This window comes from Trichoderma camerunense (assembly GCF_050948025.1).
Source record: "Trichoderma camerunense strain CBS 138272 chromosome Unknown V8C40scaffold_6, whole genome shotgun sequence".
NCBI classification, from domain to species: domain Eukaryota; kingdom Fungi; phylum Ascomycota; class Sordariomycetes; order Hypocreales; family Hypocreaceae; genus Trichoderma; species Trichoderma camerunense.
In genome coordinates, this window is record NW_028145364.1 from 189,363 (window position 1) to 208,229 (window position 18,867).

General features: G+C 46.3%; 7 protein-coding genes across 7 annotated transcripts; 3 read left to right on the top strand and 4 right to left on the bottom strand.

Moving 5' to 3' along the window:
- Positions 1-61: 61 nt before the first annotated feature.
- V8C40DRAFT_240363 (uncharacterized protein) lies at positions 62-1,536 on the top strand. Its single transcript, XM_083214775.1, has 4 exons — positions 62-254; positions 314-715; positions 764-1,045; positions 1,097-1,536. The coding sequence occupies exons 1-4, from the start codon at positions 233-235 to the stop codon at positions 1,279-1,281; spliced, it is 891 nt and encodes a 296-aa protein (XP_083074647.1). The 5' UTR covers positions 62-232; the 3' UTR covers positions 1,282-1,536.
- A 1,826-nt stretch (positions 1,537-3,362) lies between these two features.
- On the top strand, positions 3,363-4,652 carry V8C40DRAFT_273997 (RmlC-like cupin domain-containing protein; the record flags this gene model as incomplete). Its single annotated transcript, XM_083220557.1, has 2 exons — positions 3,363-3,659; positions 3,714-4,652. The coding sequence occupies 2 exons, from the start codon at positions 3,363-3,365 to the stop codon at positions 4,650-4,652; spliced, it is 1,236 nt and encodes a 411-aa protein (XP_083074648.1).
- Positions 4,653-7,789: 3,137 nt separating this feature from the next.
- V8C40DRAFT_185926 (uncharacterized protein) lies at positions 7,790-9,444 on the bottom strand. The gene is made up of 3 exons (XM_083211791.1): positions 8,689-9,444; positions 8,534-8,628; positions 7,790-8,469 (listed from the first exon to the last, which is right to left on the bottom strand). The coding sequence occupies exons 1-3, from the start codon at positions 9,317-9,319 to the stop codon at positions 7,921-7,923; spliced, it is 1,275 nt and encodes a 424-aa protein (XP_083074649.1). The 5' UTR covers positions 9,320-9,444; the 3' UTR covers positions 7,790-7,920.
- Positions 9,445-11,098: 1,654 nt separating this feature from the next.
- On the bottom strand, positions 11,099-12,275 carry V8C40DRAFT_286274 (NADP-dependent oxidoreductase domain-containing protein; the record flags this gene model as incomplete). The annotated part of the gene is made up of 1 exon (XM_083222510.1): positions 11,099-12,275. Exon 1 carries the CDS (start codon positions 12,248-12,250, stop codon positions 11,099-11,101), a length of 1,152 nt encoding a protein of 383 aa, XP_083074650.1. The 5' UTR covers positions 12,251-12,275.
- Positions 12,276-13,324: 1,049 nt separating this feature from the next.
- V8C40DRAFT_286276 (alpha/beta hydrolase) lies at positions 13,325-14,410 on the top strand (the record flags this gene model as incomplete). The annotated part of the gene is made up of 1 exon (XM_083222511.1): positions 13,325-14,410. The coding sequence occupies exon 1, from the start codon at positions 13,478-13,480 to the stop codon at positions 14,408-14,410; it is 933 nt and encodes a 310-aa protein (XP_083074651.1). The 5' UTR covers positions 13,325-13,477.
- A 182-nt stretch (positions 14,411-14,592) lies between these two features.
- On the bottom strand, positions 14,593-16,586 carry V8C40DRAFT_286279 (cytochrome P450; the record flags this gene model as incomplete). Its single annotated transcript, XM_083222512.1, has 6 exons — positions 16,221-16,586; positions 16,047-16,170; positions 15,618-15,983; positions 15,511-15,562; positions 14,810-15,447; positions 14,593-14,752 (listed from the first exon to the last, which is right to left on the bottom strand). Exons 1-6 carry the CDS (start codon positions 16,456-16,458, stop codon positions 14,593-14,595), a joined length of 1,578 nt encoding a protein of 525 aa, XP_083074652.1. The 5' UTR covers positions 16,459-16,586.
- Positions 16,587-17,120: 534 nt separating this feature from the next.
- Positions 17,121-18,648, bottom strand: V8C40DRAFT_240372 (P-loop containing nucleoside triphosphate hydrolase protein). Its single transcript, XM_083214776.1, has 3 exons — positions 18,222-18,648; positions 18,083-18,165; positions 17,121-18,022 (listed from the first exon to the last, which is right to left on the bottom strand). Exons 1-3 carry the CDS (start codon positions 18,557-18,559, stop codon positions 17,232-17,234), a joined length of 1,212 nt encoding a protein of 403 aa, XP_083074653.1. The 5' UTR covers positions 18,560-18,648; the 3' UTR covers positions 17,121-17,231.
- Positions 18,649-18,867: the final 219 nt, after the last annotated feature.

An 18,867-nucleotide genomic window follows, 5' to 3' on the forward strand; every position in this document is an offset into this window, starting at 1 on the left:
AACATTGGCCTCATCCCGTAATCGGAATCCACTCCATGACGAAACCTTCGCATCATTCAAACTGAAGTCTGCGAGTCATCGCCAAGGCTGACGGAAAGTTTATGAACCCATTTTTATAAATCTTTCGCAGCATAGATGAATGATATATCGCAACTTCTTTATATCGTCTATTCAGTTTTTGGGCCGCATTGCTGGTATCAATTAGTCCAAATCTTCACTGACTCATTCAACCATGACATCGCAATTCAAAGATGGTACAGCATATCTTTCCGGCATACCCTGAATCATCAGTTCTAACACCAAAATGTCAAAGAAAAAAATATCCCTGTTTCAAAACAGGAGTTTCCGGGCAAGGATCGGGACATGCCCGATCCTAAACCCACTCGTGAGGAGCTACCGGATGCAGGCGGAACAAGCACAACGTACAAAGCAGCGGATAAGCTTCATGGCAAAAGAGCGCTCATAACTGGCGGCGATAGTGGCATAGGAGCAGCTACCGCAGTGTTATTTGCAAAGGAAGGCGCTGTATCGACAATAGTTTACCTACCCGAAGAAGAAAAGGATGCTCAAGATACTAAGAAACAGGTTGAGTCTCTTGGGGGAACCTGCCATCTATTCGCCACAGATCTTGCCAAGAGAGAGAATTGCCAAAAAGCAATTGACTTTTCCTTGGAAAAGATGGGCGGGATAGACATTCTCTTTAATAATGCGGCTTGTAGGTTATCATGTTCTTGGAGAGAGGGAAGCGCTAACCATTGTGTAGATCAAATGATGGTTGAGGATATTCTTGACTTGCCAGAAGACCAGTGGGTTCATACATTCAACATTAACATGCACTCTTATTTTTACATGGCCAAATACGCTCTTAAGCACATGAAGCGCGGCGCCGTCATCATCAACAACGCATCTATAAATGCGTACATTGGCCGGCCGGACTTGCTGGATTATACCTCTACCAAAGGAGCTATAATTTCATTCACAAGGGGATTGAGCAACCAGTATATCGGAAAGGGAATTAGAGTCAACGCTGTCGCCCCAGGGCCAGGTAAGTATCTATGCAGAGAAATGTTTTAAGACTTGCTGACGAGAACCGTAGTATGGACTCCGTTGATCCCCGCAACCATGAATGAAAAGGCGCAGAAAGAATTCACCAGTCCGATGGGTCGACCAGCCCAGCCCTCGGAAATCGCAAGCTGTGTCGTGTTTCTTGCTTCAATGGATAGCTCTTGTGTCAGTGGGCAGACCATTCACTGCAATGGCGGGACTGTGGTGAATGGCTGAATGAGGATTGACGAAGAAGGTAACTGCTAGAGGTTCATCTATCTCTAGCATTAAAAAGACTTAAGCAAGGTCAGATTGACGAATCCATGACTTAATTTCCAGGGCTGGGCTTGGCTGGACAAGCCCAGAAATATTTTTTTTTCTCTACATCCCGGAGAGCATGTTCTCGTCTACAATATGTAATATTATGTGTTAAATAGCCATCTGCGAATACATGATGGTTGGGTAACGTCAAATCTGGGTGTTGTTCTTCGGGAGCTCTCAAGACAGTTTACATTGATATGATCCGCCGTTATTTCGGCGGCCCAGACATTTAGATAATACCGACGTCACTCACAGATCATCAAAACCTACTTCCGCAGTATATGTATCCATGAATGATAAACATGAGCAGTTGCTACATGACCTAATCAACAAAAGATCTACCAGTAATTTAGCCATCATCTCGTATCATGCCTCGACCTACCAAGCGAGCCAAACGGTCTAATACCGTAGAAGGCGCATCGTCGTCTTCAATCAGACGGACTCACTCAAGTCTCTCACATGAGCACGAGAGCCCGGCAAATAAAATGATACCGATTGATGAAGTTGACGTAGCCATGGATCCGAGGGATCCCATTATGCTTGACGAAGAGGAAATGCCAGAGGCTGAACAAGCTCCGGCCAACAAAGACGGAGCCAGTAGAGCTTATGCGTTTGGCGGCGGCGGCTACAATTCTCTCAAGTCATTCAACGGCCAGTACTACTCTGGCATGGCGGTCGGCGGATCTCACACCTGGAACTACGATGGCGGCATGTGGCATGAAGTTAAGGAGGAACCAGACCTGTGGAAGATAGACTACAAGACGAACAAAAGGAGAGCGAAGAAGGCTCCTGATAAAAGCGGTGCGCCTGTAGGGACAGAGTACCATTGGTTAATTGTTGCACATCAGGTGAGTTTCAAGGTCATCTCAAGATGCAATATTTGCATAGTAGCTAAACAATATTCTCTATTTAGCACGTCCGAAAAATAGACGCAAATACATATGAGACAAATCTTGAGGGATCAAAATACAAACTAGCGCATAAAGGCGCAGCGTCAAATACGTGGTCAATTCCTACAGTCAAGGGGCAGCGTGAACGTGAGGTGAAGCTGTTGGAAGATGCCAAGAGGCGTGTTCAAGGATTGCCACCTGTATTGGGTAGCGAGAAGGTCAAAGTGAAGTCTGTTGAGAAGGGACAGCAGAAGCTTGAGGATCTCTTGTCGAAAGGCAGTGTAAGTGAGGGTAGCAAGCGGAAGAGGGGCCGGTCGTAAAGATCTGGGTGTTATTATGTCGCAATGGTGCAATTTTATAGTCTTTGTACGATTTTCTGTGACCATCTTAACAAGACATTATTATGGCATGCAATTCTATGCCCAGGTTAACAGTTGGTTGATCAAGCAATTATTTAGTGAGTGGGAAAGATGCGAATGTCCATGAGCAAGGGCGCTGCAAAGGTCTACTGTGTTTCTCACGCTTTAAAAGCAAACCATGTGAAATTGGACAGCGACGTAATAAGAGTAATCCTTGCCAAGCTGCCGTAAGGCTTCCATCTCGCCATAGGCCTCGGTTGTCACAAGCAAAATTTGTTTCTATCCGAATCACTTAGCTTGCTTTAATACACCTGCAGCAAGATGATCGATCTCCCACGGCCCATTTTTCCTTTCGTCACTCTGCAATGGAGCTACGCAATCAGATGGAATTAGCAGGGCAATCTGCACTATTTCATTAAATTTACATATTCGCCAAGTCCATGATCTGTAATCAAGGTGCAACTTATCAGAGTCAGATAGATAGTGGTCCCGCATCCACCTATAATTGTGGCGTGCATCCAGTCGTGAGGTAATCATGATGTTGCAATCTCACGGTGACCCATCAAAGTGACGCATCTTAGCATTTATAAAAGAACAACCTATTGCTATTTCGATCAGAAACTCTGAAACTGCCACAATTGTTCCGTACCGGTATTTTGTCTTTATACAACATTTCTGTTTGAACTGCATTTATCGATCATTATCCTGAGCACGACCATATACGCCTGGATTAAGTAGAGTAATCAACATGACGAGTCAATCCCGACTATTCCAATTAAGCGGAACTTGCAATAATTATCCATGGGGAAAGAAAGGACACGAGTCACTCGCGGCGAGGCTCTGCGAAAAGACACCCGGAACTGACTTCGCTATAAATGACGATGAATATTATTCCGAGATGTGGTTTGGCGACTATCCGGACTTTCCTGGCAGAGACTTGGAAACCGGCCAAACGCTTGCCGAAATCTTAAAAGAACACAAAGAAAAACTACTTGGCTCATACTCGATTGAGAAATTCGGGAACCATCTTCCGTTTCTTCCAAAGGCATGCCGGATTTTGTCCCTGGGCAGCAGTCATGTTCTAACCTAAGCATCACAGATCCTCTCGATAGGCAAAGCTCTGCCACTGCAAATCCATCCAAATAAATCACTTGCGGCCAAACTTCATGAGAAAGACCCCGAAAAGTTCTCTGACACCAATCATAAGCCGGAAATTGCGGTGGCACTATCGCAATTCGAACTATTTGCTGGCTGGAGGGATCTGGGCCAGATTTCTGCCATATTCAATATCCCAAGTCTGCGGCGTTTCATACCCGAAGGATCACAATCTTGGAACGAGGAAACTCTCCGAAGTGTCGTACGCGGGATATTGAAAGCAGATGAACAAACTGTTCAAAACATTGAAGAGGACCTGAAACGACAATCTCAGGAGGACATTGAGAAACTTGGCTACCCGAGCTCCATGTTTGAGTTGATTCGGCGCTTGCAATCTCAATACTCTGCCACAGACCCAGGCGTACTGATTGCAATTCTGTGCATGAATTATCTTATCTTGGAGCCTGGAGAAGCAATCTTCATCCCGGCTGACGGCGTTCATTGTTACCTATCCGGGGACATCGTGGAATGCATGGCTCGTTCTAACAATATGCTGAGCGGTGGACTCTGCCCCGTTGCAGATCGAGACAATATTGATCTCTTTTCTGAGACTCTGAAAATCGATTCAAGCACTCGCGTGGATAATCTCAGATTGCCAGCAAATCCAAGCAAAGACGGGGCCAGTGGGCATACTCTGGTGTATCAGCCTCCCATTGGCGAATTTGACATGATTCGAATTGAGATGACGACTGGCACGGAGGAACTCATTTGGAATCACAAAGGCCCGACTGTAGCCATTGCGATCTCTGGGGAGGGCACCATTCGAGGAGACGGGAAAGAACTCGCTATCAAAACGGGGTTTATCTTTTTCATTGCGGCAGAAACAGAGACGATGCTACGGGCTGATACAGGAATGCGGATCTATGCTGCTGTCATACGTTAATTAGATGCTATCCGTCAGTGAAAGAAGACAGTATCTTGGGAATATGGCGTTCAGAATTCGTCCAAACGTGGCTACACTGCGAGAACACTCAGACCTCTGAAATCCGCAATTCATCAGTAGAGTTACAGTCTCATGTTGTTCAAAGTTAGTATCTATTGATGATATGACAATCTTTAGGGTAGGTACGTGTACTGAGATGCAGATGCAGGACAAAGCGAGTTGGTAGCATTGAACACTGCAACCAATTAGTTGGTACCAAAGAAACAGGCAAGTGGTCCTGCAATATTTCAGAAATAGTAGAATAGGGAGACTCTAAAGCAAAATATTCTTTGCAATAGTGGGATTTGTCTCGTGCTGGCGGTGTTGGTTGAATGACGCTAGTAAAGTTTTGAGAAGGCTGGATGCATGGTAAACCCACTAGTCGCCTGGCGTGAAGAATGAGCCCTCTTCTTAAGATTTCCAGTTGTCTCATAGACAGATCAAATCCATGAGAGACAATACCAGGTAGTGAATCAACAATATCGATAGCCAAACGGCAACTTTTTGTTTGCTTATCGCGATTACATAACCCTGCATTAGTCCGTTTGTCATGGAGCAACTCGAGCTAAATCGCGTCGCTCACCGATTCTATCCGTAAACCTGAGCGGAAGGATTCAGGTAACGAGGGAGCATTACCGACATGAATGAGTTTACATTGATAGATTTGACGGGTGAACCACCCGAATCAACTTCCGGTTCGAGACCGGACTTTGAAGAGCCTCCCTCAAGCATCGCCAACGCAGTCCCTTCATCCGACAGACCCGTTTTGTGCAAGGAGCAGCAGGACCTGATTGAGCTCATTCTAACGGGAAGAAATGTCTTCTTCACGGGATCAGCAGGGTGCGGCAAGTCTACCGTTCTCAAGGCCGCTGTCAACCTGCTGTACATGATGGGAAAGCGTGTTCACGTCGTTGCACCGACGGGCAGGGCAGCGCTCCAGGTCGGCGGCATGTCGACATGGTCCTATATGGGTTGGACGCCAGACTATCACAAACTCGACATCGAAACACTTCTGCACAAGGGGTTCCGAAAGCACATTAAGAAACGCTTGAAGGATACGCAAGTGCTCATCATTGATGAGATTAGCATGGTGGAGAATCATCATCTGGAACGCATGAATATCTGCATGAAGGCCGTGATTGCCTGGAATGACTGGCTGAAAGAGAGAGACTCGGAACCGCCCGGGACCAGAAGGGATGCTTTCGCCATTGCGAAAACCATTCCCGCCTTTGGAGGAATCCAGGTCATCGTCACAGGAGATTTCTGCCAGCTACCCCCAGTGAAGCCATTCGAGTTCTGCATGCACTGTGGACAAGAGATGATTGCCGACGACGACGGAGCCGAGTTCAACTGCCCCGACAGCCATGGGCCCTTTCTAGAGACACATAAATGGGCTTTTAGGAGCACAGCTTGGGAGGAAGCCGATTTCGTTCATGTCAACTTGCAAGAGATTCATCGCCAGAAAGATGAATACTTCATCAGGATGCTTCAGAAATGCCGCCTTGGGATTCCCTTTCTACCACAAGAAACCGAAACACTGATGAATCATCCTTGCGATGTCCAAAAAGCCACAAAGCTGCTGTGCACGAGAAACGAGGTTGCCATGGTGAACCGAGAAAACTTCAATCGACTGAAGACGCCAAAGCTCGAATACCACGCTCTGGATGGCTTTATTGCGATGCAAGAGGTGCATATGCAGCTACCTCAGTATCATGATCGTCTATCTGATGGAACATTAGTGGCGTGTAGAGATCAACGCCTGGAGCCTCATGTCACGCTGCGCGGGGGCATGCTCGTGATATTGCAGATAAACCTCGATATAAAGGGAGGGCTGGTCAACGGAAGCCAGGGTATCATATGCGGTTTTGAAAGGTTCAGCTCTGACAATCTTCCGAAACTATACAGGGGCAAGGATACCGAATACATTCCTTCTGATCAGCGCATCATCGGCGACCACGCAAAGCTTAGGGAGAAGCAGATACAGGAATTTATGGAACGACACAAGGGTGATCCACGGCTGGCAAAGGCCTGGCCTCGGGTTCTCTTCCACAACGGCGTGAAACGTGTCATTTACCCCTCGTGTGTTGTCAACTCTGTTGGCGACAAAGAGCCGTATTCATTGCTGCATCGAACACAAATTCCTCTTCTACCAGGTTGGGCTATGAGCGTTCACAGAAGCCAAGGCATGACGCTGGATCGCGTTATTGTTGACTTGTCGCATGCTTTTGAAGAGGGTCAGGTATATGTCGCATTATCTCGGGCGACGAGCCTTCATGGACTGAAGGTCATGGGAAGCTCAAGCGGGTTATTCGTAACTGGCGGAAATCCAGAGGTGCAATCATTCCTGATGGCAAAGTTCGGAGACGGACTTTTTCAATCAGTCAGGGAATTTTCGGGACATCTTACGAATGGTGGTGATGGCGAGAAATACTGGGCGCCGGGTTGAGAAGAATGTTCCAGCTTTCATGATTGACGAATTTATACGAAAACAGAAGATAGGATTTCAGTTATTCACAAGCTACACTGCATGTGTCTGCAACCGTTTTGTTTAAAAACTAAGCACAAAAGGGATCGTTTGGGATATATGAACAAGGACGCCCCAAACGGTGTAATCTGCCAAACAATGGAACCTACCCATTGCGAGATTTCGACTATCACGTCACACCACGCCGTCATCGTCGCTCCAATGTAGGAGAAGCTGATAATTCGCTACGCAGGCCGTTCAACTCATCTAAAGACGAGTTCAACCTCATGACCATGTACTACCTTGGGTAACTTTCGTTGCACCTTTGGACATAGAGGCTAGGATGTTTTGGCAGTGCGGTATGATGGCACATCGGTGTAAGGCAGCACTTTCTGGCAGTACACAGTGCTGAATGGTATGGCCAGTGAGAGTCATGAAAATATGCTTGTATATAATTATAGGTAAATATAGGAGAGAACGATACTTTCCTTGGGATATGTACATTAACGCTACAAAGCTAGGTTTGCCGCCGACATATTATTCACCGCTCAAATGATGCTTTGACAAGACTGCTTTAGATGCTCTGGATCTATATGCTCTCTGCTGGACTAAGATATGGATATGAAAGTCGTACTGGCTACATTCTGGCCAAGATATGAAATATACGCCTAAAATAGGTTGACCGGCCCTTTTCATCCTCTGTTGCCGAAAACTTATACTTCGCTCCTTTAATTGCATGCCTTCAAATATGAACCTCATATATCTCTACCTCAAACATCCCCCAGCTTGCCTCGCCGGCCACACAATCCTGCTTTCGTCGTCTTTGCTCCAATAACCTGAGCCACCCCTCTGCGCTATCTTTGAACGCTCCTCAAACGACTTGAACATGTCACCCCAGCCATTCACAGCTCTCAAAAGCTCAGAGTCGTCTGGAGCATTTTTAAAGAGCTCTAACAAGTCATATCTCTCGAGACGATCTAAACTCCAGAACACGTAGGCCCGCTCCCTCAGTCCAGAGTTTTTGGTAAGCATAACCCACATGCTACGGGGCAAGTCCTTGAAGGCTACTCGCCACGCTTCAAATGGACCTTTGTCGATGTCTTGGTCATCAGAAGTTGGAAACATTGTCTTTAGATCTTCATCGGTAATTTGGACGAGTGGGGTATCGTCATCCAAGTCAACTTCAGGTATGGATGTGAGCGCATCATAGAGATACGCGCTACTGGCACCATATGAAGACTTTAATAGTGCCCTTTTTGCATCGTATGAAGACTCATTCATCATTTGGTAGATGAAATCAATACCTTGGGATAGCTGCAATGTTTTTATACGTAAGAAACTGTGATGACGGGGAAAACTGGCGTAGAGTGCGGCTTACCCAGACCTGCCTCCAGCCATTATCGCCACCAGCCGTGAGATAGTCAATTCCCAACGTGCCAAACTCGACGTCGTGAGCAAGAACGTCATATGAGCCTTATAATAAGAATCAGGAATAGAAAGATATATTTTTTTCGGATGCTGGCAGCAACTTACCTTCGGATAACTTGAGCTCAAGAAAGTCATGAACGCTGGCTAGCTGTTCATTTTCCCACGGCCCGTATTGTGCAAAGAACCACCTTCTCTCTTCATCACTGACCGATACGAAACCAGTCGGCATGGTGCTGCGGAAGAGGTTGCAGAACAGCTCGAATTTGTAGAAAGCTCGGCAAAAGCGATAATTTTCGGTTGTTGACAGGCAGAGGCTATGAGAGGTCTTTGATCCTTGGTCATTGGTGATATGAGCCCATGCGTGGTTCGCAAATTGAGTCGCCAAGCTCTGGATTGGGTCATGCAATTTGCCCATTTTCACAAGAAGAGGGACTGGTAGCGTTCTGAACTGGCTTCTCAGCTTGGACGGTTCCTTTATGAACGTTTCGAGCAGCTCCCGGACTGCAATTCCAGTTCGTGGATTGAGTTGCGATGCTTCCAACACGGCGATTGCATAAGGCACGAGAGCTGGGGTGAGTTGCTGCTCTAAGAGGTCGGCCGCAAGGTTCAGATCCGCTTTGAAGCACGCGTAGAAATAGCGGCAGGTAAGAAGACAGGGCAGAAGGAAACGTATATTGCCTAGCTCTCGCATGATTGAGGTCATGACCTCACAGGGGAGCTTTGTGATGGAAGTCATTGTTGCAGCAGATATGTGATGAAGTCGCTTATGATCATGTTTTGTATTCCGAGGTGCCTCAAGAATGCCAACAGCTCTTCGGGCTGCTTTTATCTGAGATTGATACCCCGCAGTGATCACTGGCAGGTGTTGACCAATGGAGCAAAGGGCGGGCAGGCAGCCTCTTGTGGCATGATCTCGAAACTGTGTGTAACCTTGAAACTTTGTGTAACACCAAAACCCATCCAATCATCTCTCCTAGCAAAGGATTCATGCATAGTCAGCAGCACCGTCGCTTCACTTTTGGATGTCCATGGACAAGGGGGCATGGATCCGGATTTCAAGGGACATCAAGCTTTATGCTGGAGTCATATGTAAAATGTATAATCTGTATTGGGCATGAATTCTCGAGAAGGTGGTTGGACAATGCCGATGAGTTTTCAATTGATTGCGCTTTCCAACACCTCAGAACAAAAAGAATGAATAGCGGGCGATACGCGGGACAGGGAACATATGTGCAAATCGTCATTTCCAGCACGGATCGCCACAGCCTCGTCGAGATTTCAAGACACCGCCGACCTTCTCCTTCAGCTAATGATCCACCGCGTGCCCAAATGTCTCAGATGACATTTCAATTGTATAACCTCTTGCAACATCACTCCTCATTAGGCCAGATTTGTCTCGAAATGAAATCACCAGAGTAAATGTCTTAATCCTGAATTGCTCAGGGTAGTAGTAGGAGTAATCACTTGAGATCTCAGGTAATCGCCATTCTGAATATAAAATGCTGTAATTCCTCAGGTGAGTATGCCATAATTCTGGTTACTCGTGAGAAAGCTAGGTCATAAGGAAACAATCACGATTCTGAATATCTATTCGCATTATATAGAAGTCAAAATGAAGCCGTTTTATTTGATTTCTATTCTATTTATGAGTTTGGGCACTGCCCTCCCGGTCGTGAGTACAAAGCTTACCACACGAGTGAAGAATACAATCGAACCAGTCCTTACAGTTCTATCAGGTCTCTAGGGATAATAACGGGATCGTCGATAATCTCCTAATGATCGTGAAAGACGTGACTGGAGTTTTGTTTGTTGGTGGGGTTGGTAGGGTCGTCCACGATCTCGTGAATGGTGACCCGGCCATTCAAGAGGCACTTTTTGATGCTGTGAAATCAGAATTAGGAATTGAGGGCCTGCGATCGCCTGAAGAAATTATTGCGGCTTTGAAAGAAGCAGGGAACGAAACTCTTGACAAAATCTACCAACTACTGGACACGATCGTCGGAGACGTCCTGGTTGCCGCAGGAATTATCCACCCGACAAACTTGGGTAATGCAACCTCATCTCACTCGATATCTTTGAAGCCACCAAGCCAACTTCATTAAGTTCGGACTACGATGCTATTCCATGGCCTAAGCTTCCAAGTGGTGCGGCGGCGTAATGTACTGAGTCTGAAACCCGCCGACCGCAACAAGTAATACGCCAGGAAGAGAGATGGCTATTTAAGTTAAATATACTTCAACACTCTGGGATTCCGATGAGACATGTCGCATTTCATTATGCAAGCAGATGTATGTTATGGTTGGGTTTGAATGTATCAATGTCTCTATGGAGGATACTCTGGGCGTAATACTAGGTGCCCTACTGCTCTAATTGAAGCTTCATATAATACACGATTACCCCCTATCTCTAGATGCGCCTGTCCCAGTTGTGTGCTGCTAGAGCCTGCCAGTTTTGTCTCCCTCATAAACCTGCTTCCGAGCAATGTTCCTCCTATATCGATTCGGTAACATATTGCTCATGCAAGGCCCGTCGGCTTGGGCGATTGTTCAACCGCAAGAGCTGCGCTTGCTGCAGCGAGCCCTGTGAAATGACCCGTGACGTGAGGATCGGGACCGATGAAGTTATTGGGGAATCCAATTTCGAAGGGCTTCACGCTTTCCAGGTAATCTACCTGCTCTTGCGACAGCTTGATGCTTAAAGCCTGAATGTTATCTTTGAGATGCTCAATCTTGCGGCCGCCAACCATAGGAAACACGCGGGTCGCCTTGGCTCGTACATAAGCGAGAGCAATTGCCGTGATGGATTCGATGCCATGTTCTCCGGCAACCTTCTCCAGCGCCTCGCTGAATTTCCTCTCGTCTTCACTTTGCTCATTGCCGCGTGTAGCGCGTAGTCCTTCGCCCCTTTTCGCACGCTCTTCCAAAGCCTTCTTCGTTTGGAACTTGCCTCCGCCAAGAACATCCCATGGCGCAAGAGCCATTCCGTATTGACGGGCCATTGGAATAATTTCCCTTTCAAAGTCACGCAACATAATATTCCAACGACCCTGATAAATGCTGAACGGTGTCTTACCAAACGCAGCCGCATACTCGTTGGCCGCACTGACGATCCAGGCAGGGGTGTCCGACACTCCTAAATAGAGGACTTTGCCTTGCTGAACGAGAATGTGCAGGCTATCCATGATTTCTTTGATGGAGGAGGTAAAGTCCCACCAATGGACATAGAGGATGTCGATCCAATCGGTTTGAAGCTTGTGGAGTGAATCGCGGACACTCGTATGCATACTTCGTCGCGAATTGCCAGAGGAGTTCGGTGTCCGGCCTTTGCCAAGAACATACGACTTATAATCAGTAGTATATTTCGTAGCAATAACCATCTGGTCACGATTTTGTCTTGCCGACATCCACTCGCCGATCCATGACTCGGATTCATCATCTTGGTAGCAATTTGCAGTGTCAATGAAGTTGCCGCCAGCTTCAAAGAAATAATCAAGAAGCTTAAAAGACTGCTCTTTATCTGTCGAGCCCATAAAGCTAGACCACGCATTACCAATCGACATCGCTCCTAGTTGGAGAGGAGACACACGGATGCCAGCCGTAGAAGAGAGGATTCGATACCTCCCAAGCTCGGTTTTTGGCTCTGGAGCCGGGGCGTAAATTGATGCCATGTTGATAACTAAGGGTTGTCTTTTGTGATGATTAATGAATATAGTTGAAACTGTGCAGGAGACTCTGCAAACCAATGGAGAGAGAGGGGGCACAGAGGCAATTTATATTCATGGGGTGCAGCAGAGCAGTTTCAATAACCTGGCCTCCTGTTCCAGTGGATCTGGGATTGTCAGAGTGTATTATACCATGTTCGGGCTTTGCTATACTCCGTCTAATCCATTGCTGCTGCTAATCGGCTTTGGTGGTCTGGCCTTGGCTAGAAAGGGGAAACCGTAACCATGGATGGTCCCGCTCCGACAACTCTCGAGTATCATAATACTGCAATGACTCAAAAACATCAAACTCCGCGACAACAACGTGCCACATTAACCATTAAACCCGGAAACTCCGAGGTCACGGAAACTTGATACGTGGTTAATTTCCGCATTGAATCATCTCATTGCCTCTGAGTTCCTCTAATTTTGGATATTTATTTAGTAGGCTTTCCTCGGTCACGCCGCCTCCCCATTATAATCTTCATGCAAGTCAATCTCAGTAGAACATTGAGCACGCTAGAAGCTAGAGTTGTATATAGGTGTCCAACAATGGCAAAGAAGCTGAAAGACGACTGTAACAGTTTCATGATGTACTAATAACTACTTGATGGTAGAAAAGTTGATTTGAAAGCATCCCAATGCAATTCTGTTGAAGCCAAACCCATTCAGTTTAGTCATCCAACTGCAGATCACCACGTTCCTTTTCCGCTAGACTACAACTTCGGTACAAAAGAGAGGAGATCTTCTTGAAAGTTGATACGTAGTATCACCTCCGGGGTCTTCATGCGGAGTTAAACGAGATTCATGACGTGTTGATTACCGAAACCCCCAGAATTCTCGACCGAAATGTGAAGCTATAGATGCCGAAAAGCTGTCGGCCGAGATTTTTACTAGAAAATCCCAAGGTTCTCGGCCGAAAACTACAGCTTATAAGTGCCGAAAAGTTGTCGGCCGAAGACTAAACCTTCTAGAGAACCCTTAGCACAAGATCTTCGGCCGAAAGTTATCTGCGCGCTCTAGCGAACTCTAACTCCAACTCCAAGACCACTTGCCACCCCCAGCCCGATACCCCCGTATAGGCGAACTATTTAAGATGGACGAAATAGTAAGTTACATCCACTATTCAACGTCATTAGTAAATACGACACTTTCACAACCAATACCCTATCAATTGACCAACAACCTTCCACCATGTCTTCTCCAACTAAGATCACGTTTCCATCATTCATGCTTACCATCAGCGGAGAGCTCTATAAGCCAGCTGATGGGTCCCCCGACCGCAAAGGCGCTGCCATTGTGGTGAGCCACCCCATGACGGGAGTCAAAGAACAAACGTCAGCGGACTATGCCCGAGCTCTATCCTCAGCGGGATTCTACGCCTTGACATTTGACGCTGGCTATCAGGGTGAAAGCAGCGGCGAACCCCGTGGACTAGAGGATCCTCACCAACGTGTTGAGGATAATAAGGCTGCTGTTACGTACTTGACTACTTTGAAGGGCAAAGTCGACCCCGAGAGAATCGGTGTCCTAGGAATCTGCGCATCGGGTGGATATACCTCGTATGCTGCACAATCTGACACCCGCATCAAGGCCCTTGGAACAGTCAGCGCTGCCTGTGTAGGTCGGATGACACGCAATGGTGGTCTCTACGAAAGCAACAACAAAGAGTCACCTGAAGCCATCGCTGGCGCTCTCAAGGCCGCAGGGGACTGGCGCACTGCCCATGCCAATGATACCAAAACTCAAGCACCTCGTATGTTTGAAACCGAAGCGTCTGCAGTGCCAGAGGATGCGCCTTCGTTCTTCAAGTCGGCTGCCTCATACTATGGCACAAAGCGCGGCAACCACGCTCGATCTGATCAGCGGGTTCCTCCATCAAGCTACGATTTGATGATTGGTTACGACTCGTTTAATTATCAGCATCTTATCTCGCCACGACCTTTGTTAATGATTGCTGGTAGTGAGGCTGAAACCCTACACTACAGCAAGACGGCAGTGAAGGGGGCAAAGGAGCCTAAGGAATTCTTCGTCGTCAAAGGCAAGAACCATTTTGATTTGTACGATGATTTATCAGAGTCAGCGCCCAAGCTAGTTGAGTTTTACGCAAATGCGCTCGCTCAGTAAAGAAAGGAAATAGAAATATAATTACTTATCTTACCTTGTATTGTTCTACCCAGGCTAGTATGAAGCAGTGACAACTAAATCCTGCGTGAAAGAGCATGATTTACTGTATTATTTAATGACATCAGACCCAAGTATCGTCTTGCCATTTTATTTCCTCCTCCGCTCTCTTCTATGAGGCCTATTCACGTAATGACAACTTTTACCCCATTACCCTTTACCACTGGAACCAACAAATCATGGTCATACGTGACATCTTCGACCGTGGTTTCATAGAGTTGCATGTGTGGGTATACTCGGAATATAAGTGCCGTAAGAGCGAGGTATAACTCGCAATATGCCAGACTGCGTGAATAAAGTCAACGACTGTGTGCGGCAACGTTCAGATATCAGAGTACTCACTTCATTCCTAAGCACTGCCGGCTTCCTTTGCCGAATACGAAGAGTGAACGCTCCATATCTCTTCTTTGTTTACCTTTTACGAGCCATCTTTCTGGTATAAAGCTATGTGAATCCGGAAAGATGTCTTCGTCATGATGCATAATGACAGATGTCATGCCAATTGCCATTCCCCGAGGTACCACGTAGTCCAAGGTTATAGAAGCTTTGGAACCCTTTGGAGTCCACGTGCCGTGGTACACAAGATCCTCTTCGGTCGCGACTCGTGCAGTACGACCAGACACACCATAAGAGAGTCGCAGTCCTTCAGTCATCACAGCGTTTAGGTGGGGCAACTGTTCGAGTGTTGACCAAGGTGGAAGTGATTTGGGATCATCGACGACAGTTCGAAGCTCTTCGGTAAGTTTTTTGAGAATCTCAGGCTGTGTCAGAAGATAGTAAGTTATAACCGCCAACGTCCAGCTTGTTGTCTCAGTGCCTGCGCCGAAAAGCGCCGCAGTCTCTTCAGCGAAGCGTGCAACTGTTTTTTCTTCATCAGGAAGATTTGACCGAAACAAAGAAGCAAATATTGTCTCTCGTTCTCTGACAATTCCAGCGTCCATCTCGACTTTGGTCTCTTTGATCCATTTTGGTATGGTGGCCTGAAGTTGCTGTGTTAATATGCATTCATGATCTAATCATTCTTGTAAATAAAATTCACATACATTCAATGTCTCCGCAAGCATTCTTACATCTTTAGAGAGGTATTTGGCTATACTGTACCGAGAATATCAGCAAAAGGCCATAGTCATTGAGCTCAAGCCTTCCTTACTATGGAACCGTCAGCGCCAGTGGCTTGAGCCAAGGTATAAATCTCAAAACGTAGGTTGCGTTGAGAACCGAGAAAATAGCCCGCCTGAAATTGGGCTCAATGCCATCTTGTCGAAGAAACCCTAAGTTTTCACCGAAACAGTATTCAGCTATAACGTCAGAAGTGAAGCAGCTATATGCCGAGGTCAGGTCAAATGGCTCTTTCTTATCCGCAAATCGAAGCAGCTTGTCACAAAGAAGATGAACAGCTTTGTGGATTTCTGGCTCCAATTTGGTTATTTGAAGTTTTGAGAAGAACTTGGTCAAGGGAGCTCGTCGTAGTTTATGAAGATTATGATCCGCAGTGCCAAAGCCTGAGAATGTGGCGCTAGAGTGTATCTCAGCAATTGACGAACTAAGACATTTTCATGGGAAGTTGGTGAAAACATACTCTCTTAACGGACTCAATTGATGTGCTGGTTTGTTCCTTTTCCTAGTTCCGATAGCAAATATCTCATCTATAAAATGAGGGTCGCTGCAATGAAGCTCGTCAGGATTAATTCGCACAATAAGACCTGGCTGGTTTAGCTTGGATCCATCAAGCATCATCATACTTCGAGGTTACCGTATTTCTCATGCATGCGTGCTATTTCGCTGGTATATCTACCCCATAGGATCAAGTCGAAGTAGCCTTCATACCAATATGAAGCACCTGCCAATACTGGTCCAGGAAAACCTGCAAGAGGGTGTAGGGTTATGTTGTAGATTGCTTGCAGAAGCTTATATACGGCCCAGAGGCCAAAGGCAAGGACGGCACTCTGTAATATCGTCAACCTATCGATGATTTCAAGTAAAAGATACATCCTCTGTCATTTGAGAGTTGAAAGTGGTTGTGACAGGGTTGTGGGCGGCAAGGTAATATGGATAATAGTGGCGGTGGTAAGCCCGGGAAACCCATTTAAATATTGACAAGCTGAAAGGTGCAAAACTCTCCGTGTCTTGCTATACTGATCTATGTAGGAGGGAAAAGCTAGATGCAAACAGCAGCAAACGGCGGCAAACAGAATGTGGGCTTGACGAAGGAGAGTGGTCACACAAATCCACGTGACAAGTCAGCAAATATAAAGTTAGATGGAAAAGATCCTATATACTCCAGATATATACAGTAGCTCACCGAATATATCTGCTGGAGTCTTCTCCCATGAGTAGCCAGACGGGTGCGGACTGCCCGGAAATGCACTTGGCATCGATGAAATTGTCTGAGATGATGGGTGGTCCAAAGTTCTTAACGATGGAGTAAATAACTTTCTCCATCCACCTAGCAACTCCATAGAGCGATAGCTCATATAATCGTTTAAATTCAGTCGTGGAATGTGTTGCGAGCCTTGAGATTCAGTGTAACTCAAGGGAATCTGCGACAACACTGTCCAAACATCTATACCTGAGTGCGCACTGCTTTGGCTATATGGTGGACGAGATTACTCTGTATCGAGAAGACACACTAGCACGCTTCAGCAATCTACTTGGCGATACAGAAATAAAGTAAGTAGCATGTATAAATGATCTTACTTATATAGCTTTGATGCAATTGTGGTGAAATATCAGGTGTTAATGCTATAGAACCCGTCCGTATAAATCACATGACAACACATGACCCTTTCTTCTCGAGCTTGTGGATTCTCTCCGTCAATTCCTTGATCTTCTCGTCACTTGATCTGGCCGCCTCTTCATTCATCCGCCGCTCGTCCGATATAGTCTTTTCCATGCCGTACATCATCTTCTTATAGTGTTCCTCGAGTGCAGCCAAAGCAGCCTTGTTCTCCTCAGCGGCAGTCCGTAAAAGCATCTCCTTCATCTCAGTAAGCTCTCTTTGTTGTTGTTCCTTGAGTAGTGAGAGCTGGCTCATTATCTCCCTCCCTGCTGCTGTGTCTTTGAGCGCCTTGTTGTCTTTCCCCATCTCCTCCTGCAGCTCTAGGTAAAAAGGCTCGTTGTCCATGAGCATGGATGCGATTTGCTTGGCGGATTTAGCCGACGTATCTTGCCGGCAGTATTGTGCGCCGAATGCTATGAATACGCTCCAAAATTTGTTCTTGAGTTCCAACTCGCGATTTAAGCCTTCCTCTGGGGTAACCTTATCCCACATGCTGGTTGCCAGTATTACATTCTTGAGGTTCTTCTCTCCCGTTAGTTTTCGGAACATGTCGAGATTTTTGGTCGCATGGTGAGTAACACGGTTATCTGAGATCGGATGAAGATAAATTATGCCCGAGAGGCGCATTTCTTTGGAGTATCCTGCCGACAGGTAGTCCGCGATCATTTCTAGGACTTCAGTATCTGATAGATATGTGTCGGAGAAGCCCGGAGTGTCAACAAAGCGGACGGTACGGCCGTCAATTATAGTCTCGATGATTTGGATCTCTTGTGTGCCTTTGGGTGAGAATTGATTAGCCAAGTGTGAGACCATGTTGAGCTATCTGATGATCGTACATGAAGTAAGATTATGACCAATCTTTAGGTCTGTCCGCCCGGTCGCATTTGCGATGAATGTCGTCTTTCCGGATCCCGTCATCCTGAATTGAAACCATAAGCCAAGTACTCGATAGTTGGAAGAAATGCATAGTTATACCCCATAACAGCAATCAATATATCTTTGCTGGTGAACTTCCTATACAGCGATTTTACGCTGTTCTTCAAACCTGTCACATTATCTTGGAAATACCCTGTGTGGCTGCCGTCCTTTGTCTGTAACTCGAAAATGGAACCATCAATGCGAGAGGCAGAAGACTTTTCGGTAACAGCATCGCCGGCACTATCTGAATTCGTTTTCGAGGGATGTTGGTTGGACTGGAGACGGCTGATGAGCTTGGGAGTCTGGTAAGAGACTGGAGCAGGGCTGTCTAAGGTGGTCGAATTGACCATTGCAAACTCGTCATCGGAGACGTCGGGAGTGCTTATTATCGCCATTGTTTTAATTAGACAAAGATTCGAGATGTTTGAAAGAGTAAAATCTCTTGTCTCTAATTTTTTTTAAAGAATGCTGGATGAAATATTGGAAACTCATGTTTGGGCTTCAATGTGGCCTGGCTTGAAACGGTGTTACGTCACCCGCTAGTAAGGCGCTTGGATTTGATAGGCGCCTTGAACTCTCGCCACCCAAGACAGCTATTCTGAAGACGCGAACTGCCAACTGATCATTCTGTGATGAAGAGAAGAGATGAAACAACTACCTTTAATCAATTAGATGTTGTCAACTATGTCAACGTTAGTTATTG

What these genes read in the sequence shown, in the direction of transcription:
- V8C40DRAFT_240372 (XM_083214776.1), bottom strand. Translation starts at nt 18,559, where the DNA reads ATGGCGATAATAAGCACTCCCGACGTCTCCGATGACGAGTTTGCAATG. An exon ending in ATATTGATTGCTGTTATGGG is followed by an intron (nt 18,166 to 18,221) that starts GTATAACTATGC and finishes GTTTCAATTCAG; the next exon opens with GATGACGGGATCCGGAAAGA. An exon ending in TGGTCATAATCTTACTTCAT is followed by an intron (nt 18,023 to 18,082) that starts GTACGATCATCA and finishes TCTCACCCAAAG; the next exon opens with GCACACAAGAGATCCAAATC.
- V8C40DRAFT_185926 (XM_083211791.1), bottom strand. Translation starts at nt 9,319, where the DNA reads ATGACTTCCATCACAAAGCTCCCCTGTGAGGTCATGACCTCAATCATG. An exon ending in TGAGCTCAAGTTATCCGAAG is followed by an intron (nt 8,629 to 8,688) that starts GTAAGTTGCTGC and finishes TCTTATTATAAG; the next exon opens with GCTCATATGACGTTCTTGCT. An exon ending in ATGGCTGGAGGCAGGTCTGG is followed by an intron (nt 8,470 to 8,533) that starts GTAAGCCGCACT and finishes AAAACATTGCAG; the next exon opens with CTATCCCAAGGTATTGATTT.
- V8C40DRAFT_240363 (XM_083214775.1), top strand. Translation starts at nt 233, where the DNA reads ATGACATCGCAATTCAAAGATG. An exon ending in GACATCGCAATTCAAAGATG is followed by an intron (nt 255 to 313) that starts GTACAGCATATC and finishes AAAATGTCAAAG; the next exon opens with AAAAAAATATCCCTGTTTCA. An exon ending in TCTCTTTAATAATGCGGCTT is followed by an intron (nt 716 to 763) that starts GTAGGTTATCAT and finishes ACCATTGTGTAG; the next exon opens with ATCAAATGATGGTTGAGGAT.